Source organism: Ornithorhynchus anatinus, chromosome 8, assembly GCF_004115215.2.
Source record: "Ornithorhynchus anatinus isolate Pmale09 chromosome 8, mOrnAna1.pri.v4, whole genome shotgun sequence".
Classification (NCBI taxonomy): domain Eukaryota; kingdom Metazoa; phylum Chordata; class Mammalia; order Monotremata; family Ornithorhynchidae; genus Ornithorhynchus; species Ornithorhynchus anatinus.
The window spans coordinates 41,070,144-41,081,236 of NC_041735.1; the positions used below are offsets into that span (position 1 = coordinate 41,070,144).

Consider the following 11,093-nt stretch of genomic DNA (forward strand, 5'->3'; position numbering starts at 1 on the left):
ATCCAGTAGCCAAGTCGGGATATGATGCATGCTTGGACCAGGGTGGAGGCTATTTGGATGGAGAGGATCCAGGAAATGTTGTGGAGGAAAAACCGACAGCCTTTGGCAAAAGACAAGAGTATGGGAGTTGAAAGTGAGGAAGAAATCAAGGATATTGCCAAGGTTGCCAACTGGGTTGGGAGAGTGAGAAAGAGGAAAGGGAATACAGGAAAGTACACTTTAAAGCATAAATAGTATAAAAAATCATTTGCACCAGCCTACCTATTTATGAAAATCAAGAAAAAATACAGTTACTAAAAGAGAAAATGAAGCCCAGCGACCTTGAGCTCTAAAGACAGAAACAATCCCGTGTAGAAGCTGATGTCATGTGTGTTGGGGGGTGGGGGAGAGAAGGGATATAGGAGGGGAATGGAGTGTGTGTTGGAGGAGGGCTCACAGGAAGGAGTCCAAGTATTTCTGAGTGCTCAGTGCGGACTGCTGAGAGGTCAAAAGGATAGAGAAGCCAAGACTGGGGAGTGACTGAAGAGAGAAAAGAAAAAAACAAAAATCACTTGAATGCATCTCAGGACTTAAGTAGTTAATGTTGAGAACATTAGTATTTGAACATCAAAGGGAGTTATATTAGTGGGAAATACAGTGAGAAGTCAGGATGAAAGCAAGATAGTGACCTTTCCACTACTACTACTCCGTATTTATGACCACTCTCAAGGCATTTTAAAAATAAAAGGGTATTTAGAGAAGAGGTATGGCTTAGTGGATAGAGTACCGGCCTGGGAGTCAGAAGAGTCTGTATTCTAATCCAGGCTATGCCACTCGTCTGCTTCATGACCATGGGCAAGTCACTTCACTTTTCTGTGCCTCAGTTATCTCATCTGTAGAATGGGGATTAATACTGTGAGCCCCATGTGCGACATGGACTGTGTCCAACCTGATTATCTTGGATCTACCCCCAGCGCTTCGTACAGTGCCTGGCACATAGCGTAAGAGCTTAACAAATGCCATAAAAAAGAAAGTAACAGATCAGCCAGAAGCAGGGTGCATTTTGCATGAAAGCCGCTGTTACTGGCAAAAGAGAAATCTTCAAATTGTACATACTTCCTGATGACTTTTCATGATTTTTCATGTGTGTGAGGAAGAATCCAACTGTAATGGTATTGCTCCAAGTGACTCAGATGCAGTTTTTTCTTTTTCTAATACTTTTTAAAAAAAATAGTATTTGTAAAGTGCTTAGTGTGTGCCAGGCACTGTACTGGAGTAGATACAAGATAATTGGGTTGGACACAGTCCCTGCTGTCCCACACAAGTTCTCACTCTTAATCTCCACTTTACAGATGAGATAACTGAGACACAGAAAAGTTAAGTGACTTGCCCAAGATTACCCGCAGATGTGTGGCAGAGTTGGGATTAGCACCCAGGTCCTCTGACGTTCATACTCTTGCTCTTTCCACTAGGCCACACTTCTTATCTAGCTGAATTTCTGATTCAATTTTTGGTGGGTGTTCTGGGCTCTGTTGTCCTAAATAACCAGAATAGGGGCACCTGCCCTTTGGCAGCTGTTAAAGTTTGAAGGCTTATTAAGAAACACCTTCTATTTTGTGGGAAGAAGAGAAGTGGATGAATAGGAAATCAGGAAATTATGCAACCTCTTAATATTTGCTGTGTTCTTTGGGGTTTTTTTTTAATTATCTGATGTTGTTTTTCCCTTTTAGGGTCGATTTTTTTATTCCTGGAGTCTCCAAAGTTGGCGGGTTCTCAATTTGTTCAAGCCCCAGCTTGCTGGAACAAGAAAGGATAGTAGAATTGGCAGTGAAATATACTGACCATCCTCCCGCTCAATGGGTTCACACCCAGGTAAGAGAAACATGCATTTTAAACATGTTAACACGCTATCTCCTGGATGTTTCCAGCTGGCCAATAGGAGGTGTAAATGTCTTCCTTCATTTTTTCAAGAAGTTTAATTTTGGGTGCAGTGACATCCGTAATATATGAGCCAATTCATTATCTCATTAGAACAATTTGGTCTAATATCAATTTGGCAGTAGGGAGACAGAGCGAGAGAGAGAGTGGGGTAGGGGGAAGAGAGAGACTCCCTATGTATCAGTTTCTTTGTTTTTGCCTGGAACGGCTTCTATATCTTTTTACTTAGTCATGTCCTTTTTCTTCATTTAATCTCTAGAGAACAGCTATAGGATTGGTCCTTTGGTCTCTTATCTCCTGCCCCATGAGGGGATAGGGTTGGTTGTGGGGCAAGATGGATGGCTACTGGGATGGCTACTGGGATGGGAACCTAGTAACAGAGAGGGCACCTATCTTTCCTCTGCCCTCTGCTTCCTCTCCCTTACTCTTTCTCTTCATCGTCCACCTTTCCCACCCATCCTTTCCTTCTATTTGTGACTTCCCCATATGCCGCTTCCCACCTGCATCCCTTGCTATGGATTAAAGAAGGAAATTTCTGTTAAAGAGAAGAAGCAGTGCTATTGTATCACCTACTGAAAATGGGTTTGTGGCCTTTTCTGTCTGAAAGAGTAAATTCCTTAAGGGCAGAGCCTGTCATGTTACATGCCTTATATAGTAATAGTTGCTTTTCAGCCTTTTTGTCTTCTCTCTTGAAAGCACTGATCATATGGTTCTGGGTCTGTATCACCAGCAGCCTAGAATGGAGAACTAAAACAGTACTTGCATTGGGAAAAATTTTCCAACATAATTATCTCCCTTGTGGTAAGGGGACCCCCAACAGTTTTCTTCTTACAGATTTCATTCACTTTCCCTTAGTAGAGGAAGTGCTTCAGTGCTTTACCTCAAGAGGCTTGAGGTAGAATCATCCAGTATGTTGTTCTGTACCTGGTGCTGGGAGTAAGCTTTTTCCAGTGTTCCCTGCTCATCTCTTCCCATTCCCACTCCCTTGTTGTGGCACTCCCTTGTTGTGCGTTCTCCAGAACAGCTTTCCAATGAGTATTGCGAGACCCTCCTTCCTAAAGCACTGCTGAGGGCTTGCTATCTACCAGGCACAGCTGCTCCTCTGCTGTTGACAGTGCTGTTCTCTTATGGTCTGAGTGGTGGATGTTCTCGGGGGCAGCGGTCAGTGCTGTCTGGTGCCGTGGGGCGGCAGCAGAGCTCCCTAGTAGCCAGGCGTTAGTGGAGTGCCGTGTTCTTCCCTCTGCCCCACCTCCCGTCTATCAATCACCGTAAGCAGAAGAAGGGACACAGCGTATCGGCCGCCTCCAGCTCAGAAAGTAAACGATTGTAGAATCACATCTTGAAGGGCTTTTTCTGGCAGCCCAGTCCAGTTGGAAATATGATTAGTGAGATTCCCTCTCATGGGGTCAGAAATGACAAGTCTCCTCGAGGCTACAGGGCCGGATATGCCCATATTCAGGAATGCCTTGGAGCTGATTGCATGTTGGCCTATACGTGGCTAAATTTAGTTTGGCAGGCTTTCTCCCCTCTTGAGTATGGCTTCATCTAACCTCACTTCTTAGCTATGTAACAAGGGTGGGTGGATTTGTTTCTTCTACCCTATTGCCCTTTCTTTCTGTGGACGATCCTCCAGTCACCTTGGGTGGGCCTGCTACACGTAGTCGTTGCAGTGTGCCTACGAGGTCAGGCCGGCAGCAGCGTCTAAGATGATCACAGTTGCGAGCTTGCTTATTGACCAACTGAGTTGCCTGAACTCCCAGCAACATTGGGGAATCAACCCCCTGCCCACTGCCCATGAAGGCCCACAGGCAGCCTTGATGCAGTTTTGGTTGTTTTTTTTTGCATTTTAGGAGCAGTTCCTCAGTGACTATTGGTCTTATTAAGCTGTTCAGTTCTTAACGTTTACCTATTTGAGGCTCATAAGAGCCCTAAGTGCACAGGAATTCTAAGTAGAGGACGGTAGACTGGAAAACCACTGTTTGTCTTTGTAGAAGCAGCATGGCCTTGTAGAAGCATCAGGGACTAAGAGTCAGGAAACCCGGGTTCTAGTCCCAGCTCTGGCTTTTGCCTGCTATGTAATCTTGGGTAAGTAATGGAACTTGGGTGCCTCAGTTTCCTCATCCAGAGAAAGAAAGTCCTGTTCTCCCTTCTCTTTGGTTGTGAGCTCCTCGAGGGACGGGAACTGTTCGACTTATCTTGTGTTCACCACAGTGCTTGGCACAAGATAAACACTTAATAAATACAATTATCAATACTTCCTCTGTGGCACAAAACTCTCAGGCATTTGCTTAGCTCCCAGTGCTGTTGAAAATCCTTTCCCTTCTTCCCTTTCCGTCTTCCCCCTGCAAAGAAGCTAGGCAGAGCTTTAAATTCACTACCCCTTTAGTTGAAGATAATGGCTTTTTGGTCATTTCGTGATGACCTTCTTGGCTGGCATTTTTATCAGCTAACAAAAGGCAAAAATGGTACTCTATTCTCTCCAGGTATTAGTAGGTGCTAAAATTGTTCCACTGAAGATGGTTTTGTCTCTCTAAAGAAATGTGTTTCTTAGCAGCATCCTCAAGGAATAGCCAAGTTTGGCAATATGTCTTTGTTTTTGAGGTTTATTACTAAAGGTTCATTTGTCTGCCACTTGAGGGTAATCCAAGGATGACCCTTGACTTGATTCCTGGCCCACCTTTGGGAACGGAGCAGGGGGTGATTTTGCAAAGTCAATTCCTCTGCCTCAAGACAGAACTACACCTCAGTGAATCATTGGTATTTATTGAGCACTTACTGAGTGCCTAGAACCTACCACTTGTGAGAGTACAGTAGAGTTGGTAGATCCAGTCCCTGCCCTCAAGGAGCATACAGCCCAGAGGGGGAGACAGATACTCAATTATAGATAGGGGAAATGGCAGATGGTGTGTATGTAAATGTTGTGATGGTGAGGTGAATATCAAGGAGTACAAGATCTGAGTGTGGAGGCAGTACAGGGGGAGGGTGGGTAGGCTTAGTGGGGAAGGCCTCTTTTTTTAATGGTATTTGTTAAGTGCTTACTATGTGTCAAACACTATTCTAAGCATGTAGATAAAAATGAATTAGGTTGGACACAGTCCCTGACACAGTCTGTAAGCATGGGGCTTACAGTCTAAGTAGGTGGGAAAATGGGAGAACTGAGACACAGAGATGTGAATTGACTTGTCCAAGGTCACAGCAAGCATTTGGCAGAGCTGGGATTAGGACCCAGGTCCTCTGACTCCCAGCCCACGCTCTTTCTATTAGGCCATGTTGCTTCTCGTGCTGCTTCTCTTAAAGGTCATGTGATTTTAGGAAAGCTTTGAAGGTGGGGAGAGTGGTATTCTGTCAGATATGAAGAGAGTAGGGAGTTCCAGGTCACAAGGGAGAATGTGGGTAAGTCGATCAAGGTATAGACAGTAGGTTGGCGTTAGAGTGTCAGATTGTAGTAATAATAATGATAATTGTGGTATTTTAAGCACTTAATATGTGCCAGACACTGTACTAAGCGCTGAGGTGGATACAAGCAAATTGGGTTTGGACACAGTCCCTGTACCACATGGGGCTCAGGAAGATCAGGGAAGTAAGGTGATTGACTAGCAATAATTATGGTATTTGCTAAGTGCTTACCTTCTGCCAGTATCCTAAGCGCTGAGGTGTGTGTGGGGGGGAGAGGGTGTGTGTGTGTGTGTGTGTGTGTGTGAAACAGACATTACGAATAAGTGATTGAATCCATGTGGTAGGAGAGGAAAGGGTGAATTTTAGAGATGCTGTAAAAGTAGAATTTACAGGATTTGGTGACAGATTGAATGTATGGTTGAATGAGGGAGATGAATCGAAGAAAATGCTAAGGTTACAGGCTTGTGAGACATGAGGACGGTGGTGTCGTGAGATGCAGCATGGCCCAGAGTAAAGAGCACTGGCCTGGGAGTCATAAGACCTGGGCTCTAAGTCTAACTCGGTCACTTGCCTGGTGTGTGACCTTGGACAAATTCACTTAATTACTGTATACCTCAGTTTCCTAATCTGTAAAATGGGATATCAATACCTAATCTCCCTCTTACTCAGGTTGTGAGTCCTATGTTGGGCAATAACTATGTCTTACCTGATTATCTTGGTATATCTACCCAATACTACATACTAATATGGTGCTTGGAACATAGTAAGTGCTTAATAATGTCACAATTATTATTATTGTTTTAATTAGTAGTGGTGGTAGTTTGCAGTGATAGAAAAGTCAGGGGAAGGACAGGGTTTGGGTAGGAAGATGTGGAGTTCTCAGTTATTGCGAGTATCTTTTTACAGAAACAAGTTCCAAAAATCCCTTTTGGGAGCCAAGCCAATGACTCTCAGTTTTGAGTCAACAAGTTCTACCTTAGGCCTTACTTCTTATCACAGTGTAAGCCATTTCTTTCTAGTCTTTATAAAGTAGAGCTGGGAAAAAAGTCACTGGTTATCATCTTTTTCATTTATCTGAAGTCTGTCATCAGCTTGCTTCCCTTTAGGGAGCCAAATAATCCCAGTTCCTAAATAGCCCTCTGTCTATATGTTCTATTTCTAATCAGTTTTATTTCTCTCTATTAGACTCTCCAAGTCCTCCCCAAATTGAACCCAGAATTTTAAATGTGGCTAACACCAGATATATACTGTCATTGCTCTTAAAATCAGCCCACTAGCCTGACTGTTTTTAGAAGTGGAATATTGACATAGAAGAGATTCAGTGTCTGTGTTAGGTCATGTTCATCCACCTCAGACTTCAGTAATTCTGGTATTTGCAAAGAGGGAGGGAAGCCTTCCAATTCACACACAGTTGTTGGCTGATTTAGCGGGAAGGCCAACCAATGAAATGAATATGGAGGCCATAAAAGAAAGGAAGAGACATGATGGGCACGAGAATCCACGAGCTAGGCAGTGCTAGAAAGGTCTATTTGCTTTTCTCTGACAAGCTATTTGAATAATTGAAGGAGCTTTTCTTAAAGCACTGCTTGGTTGAATGTCACACTGATAAAATGTCCTTTTCCTGCCATAGTGTACCCTTGACTCTGAAGTGGCTTTGAGAGTGGGTGGAGAGTTCTTCTTTGATCCTCAACCGGCGGACTCCCCCGTAAACCTCATATTGATAGCTGGGGGCGTAGGGGTGAACCCTCTGCTTTCCATCCTGCTGCATGTAGCTGATCTCCATAGACACCGAGAGTGCAAAGGAAGTGGGTATGAGATGGGGTCGGTGAAGCTGTACTACAGTGCTAAAGACACGAATGAGCTGCTATTTAAGGTAGGTAAGGGGGAAAAAGTTCTATTCCCCTTGGCCTCATGTAAACAGACTTGTGGTTAGTTGTAGGGATATTGATGTCAAGCTAGAACAAAATGAAACTGCTTATCTTTGATCCCCTTTTGGTATGCATACCCCAAACTGCACGGTGCTTGAAATGTCTTTTTTGAAAAAAATGAAAGAATTTGATGTTCGAAAGAGATATCTACTTTTACATTTTCACAAGCCATTTACTACTGTACTGGGCAGTGCTTATGGATGGGCCCAGGTTGGGGCCGCCCTGGCTAATGAGAGTAATAATATTTGCTAAGCACTCCCTAGGTGCCGACTATGGGGTAGAATATAGAAGAATTTTCTATAGGGGGCTCACGGGGTAAGGGGGAGGGAGAATTGGTAATGAATCCTCATTGTACGGATGAGAAAACTGTGGTGCAGAGACCTCACGTGACTTGCCCATGGTCACACAGCAGGCAAGTTGGTGGAGCCAGGATTAGAGTCTGGTGCTCTTTCCATTAGACCTTGCTGCTCGTGAAAAAGCCCGGCCAGGGAGTCAGTGGACCTGGGTTCTACTCCCTGCTCTGCCATTTGCCTGCGTGACCTTGGGCAAGCCACATCTGTTTCCTTATCTGCAAAATGAGGATTCAATATCTTTTCTCCCTCCCACTTAGACTGTGAGTCCCACGTGGGATGGGGACTGTGTCTGACCAGATGATTTTGTATCTACCCCAGCCTGTAGCCCAGTGCTTGGCACATACCATCATTAAGTGTGGCTTCACCTGAATCCTAGAATCATGGTGCTGGCTGAGACCTTGAGTTCATCTACCGGGCTCCATCGACCCTCCTGGTGTCTTCAGCCTGGTGTCTTTTTAGTTCGGGGCCTATAGGTTGGCCATATTAAAACCCCAGAGGCCATCTGGCCAGTCGGGGGTCCCCAGGCGAGGCCGTGCATGGCCCGGACCAAACTCCCCAGCTAAGTGAAATGCCCCGATTGTTCCCATCTCCATTTAGCTATGAGTGGTTGGTAGGGAAGCATGTCATTTGTGACAGCTTTGCAGCTGCACAGAAAAAGAACAAAAGAGCGGAAATAGTTATGAAGCACAAATGTGGTCAGTAAAACTGCAGCCCTAATTGCCAGTGCCTGAGAAAAAGAAAAATCCTAAGAGTTAGTAATATGCTTGCTTGGTGGTGTATTCATATTTCAATTCAAGCCCAGTCCCTGTGTTCTTTAAATACTCCGGCCTGCTGGGCTGCAAACAATATGTGTCTAAGTAGAGAGCGAGGGGCTCGGAGACGTGTGCGGAATTGGAGTCCGGGCTGAACGTGAGTGAGCGGGGGGCTCTGATTGCCCACATCTGTTTTGGCTTACAAAATTGTGGTGTGACCAAATATGTTGAACATTCCAGAAAAATATCCTCAATTTGACAAATGAATTTCCTGGGAAGATTGCATGCAGTCTCCATGTCACACAGCAGTCTGCTCAAATTAGTGAAGACCTCCAACCATACATCACCCGTGAGTATGGGTGCTGCCCAAATGCCATGTGACCGTATCGAAGCCGAGGGAGTGGGCCAAGCCCAGAGCAGAGAAAATGAAAATTTGGCTTTTGCACGTGCTGAGAGTTGTTAGGTTTGTGGGCAAGTCGGGCATGGAAAAAGGGGATCAGCCTCATTGGGCTTAAGCTCGAGAGGTTGTCCACTTACCCTATTAGGGATTTCATTTTTGCGTTTTTTTAGGTGGCTTTTGAGTCATCCCTCAAGTATGCACATAGAAATTGGCTGAATTGATTCCGTTTGCCACTAATGGTAACTTCAATTCCATGTGCTTTGCCCTCCCCATAAATTTTTTTTTAACAATTTATTTACTTTGCTGAAAGCTATATTAAATCAGAACAAAACAACAGTCTTCTAGCATGTTAAAGTATGCCAGGGAGTCAGCCTCTCACTGTCACATTTTCCTTGTTCCTGGTGCAGGAAGCCCAGAGGCTTATTCTCTGTTCCCTCCTTGAGGGTTTGGTCCATACACACCCTGATGTTCATACGTTCATTCATTCAGTCGTATTTATTGAGTGCTTACTGTGTGCAGAGCATTGTACTAAGCGCTTGGAAAGTATAATTCGGTAACAGAAACAATCCCTACCCAACAATGGGCTCATAGTCTAGAAGGGGGAGACAGGCAACAAACAAGTAGACAGGCATCAACAGCATAATTGAGTATTGATGTCATTGGAAACCCAACTGCACAGGCTTTGCTTGCCCCGAACCTGACACTTGGCATGCTGCCCCCCACCTCAAAAACTTTAGTTCCTCAAAGCAAGCCCCGGGAGCTCACGTAGTTGGAGTCAAGCCTCTCCCTTCAGGAGTACAGGCGGGAAGGGTCTGAATTGGTGAATGTTCTCTTTGATTAGGGGGAAGGATATCTGCAAAGGACATAGGCAAGCACGTGGCTGAAGACACTAGGTTTTACATCTGCGGCCCCCCACCGATGATAGAACATTTCTCCAAGCAATTAGAAAACCGTCACGTCCCCAAGGAACACATTCACTTTGAGAAATGGTGGTAGCGGCAGCGGGTTCGAAGAAGAGGAGGATTGAAGTTGACTCTGGACAGCCCTAGATCCACATTATCTACGGTAAGAAGGCTGGCGATTACCGTTCGAGTCTTCTTGATCAGCATTGAACTGAGTGTTGATGGATGAGAAACCTACTCCTGAATGGTTTGGATGATGACAAATCATAACTCAGACTTTATGTGATTTCATGATTTTTATAATGCCGGCGAGACTTTCTTCATAATTCCTCACTTATCAGGCACCTGGGTGGGTCATTATAGATAATCTTCCTGGGGGCAAGTGTGGGGAGCCAGTCTTGTTGAAAGATCTGAACTCTCTTGTTTTTGTGTGTGAAATGCAGACCATAAGTTATACTTGAGAGCAACCAGTAGAATTTATGTGAAATAAAATGACATTTTAACCTGACATCTTTTTAACAGTGTGGGAGAAGTTAATTTTACACTTAAATCCTTTCATGCCTAATGCTCATTCAATGTCTGGAAGATTAACTTTAGTTATGATCTTGTGCTAATGAGCCAGGCCACGTCAGCTTCGGAAATGGGAAGTCATTAGGAGAAAATGTTGGCAGTTCAGATATTGGCACACTTCCCTTCTCAGAAATAAACGCCCCCTCTAATGTCTACAGCCGGAGTAGCTGTGCTGACCCCAGCGGGATATAGCCTCTTTGTGGTGACAGGTAGCTCCCGCCCTTACGGTCCATGACTCCGCCGCAGCCACCCACCATATTGCTCCTCCAGATTTGACCAGTGCTTGGCTGGCAGGCCAGTTCTCACTGAATCCACGTCATTTTGACCTGTCGGCAGCCAAGGCTGGTGTGATGGGTGGGTGGTTGCTGCTTTCCCCCGCCCTATCACCCCATTCCCAAGAACTGATATCAGTGAAGTGGATGGATAGTCACCTGTACTCCACTCCAGTGATTCAGAAAAAGCCACCGACCTCTCTGGTCTTGAAAGGCTGATATTGGGCCCATCTGTTTACCGAGCCCCTGAGGTGGCTTTTCGGGTCTATCCTAACTTCAATCTCAGATTTCGATAAAGTACCAGTCACCAGAGAGATTTCCCACTGGTCAGCTGTGGGGGTAAACATATTTGCGGTGCAGGGGTTTGGAGAGGAGATCTCTCCACCCTGGAGTGGAAGGAGCTAGTGAAAGCTGTTGGATGTTAGGGGGAAGGAGAGGAGGGAGATGGGAAAGTGGAGCTCCAAGCCAGGCAAGAGAAAATCACTTCTTGAAGTGTTTGAAATTTGGGTCTCTATTTGAGTGAATCTGCCAAAGAAATAGTCCTGTACTGTCCTGCCTTGCCGAGGCCTCTCTCCGTAATCGCCTCTATTTTAACTCCATTTA

The 11,093-nt window shown here is 45.0% G+C and overlaps 1 protein-coding gene across 1 annotated transcript in view; it reads left to right on the forward strand.

Moving 5' to 3' along the window:
• Positions 1-10,158, forward strand: part of OXNAD1 (oxidoreductase NAD binding domain containing 1) — a 44,708-nt gene extending 34,550 nt beyond the window's left edge. The window contains exons 5-8 of the mRNA XM_029071401.2: positions 1,710-1,851; positions 6,944-7,186; positions 8,587-8,695; positions 9,588-10,158. Of these exons, the coding sequence (XP_028927234.2) occupies positions 1,710-1,851; positions 6,944-7,186; positions 8,587-8,695; positions 9,588-9,742 (649 nt within the window). The 3' untranslated portion in view covers positions 9,743-10,158. The remainder of the gene's footprint in view (positions 1-1,709; positions 1,852-6,943; positions 7,187-8,586; positions 8,696-9,587) is intronic.
• Positions 10,159-11,093: the final 935 nt, after the last annotated feature.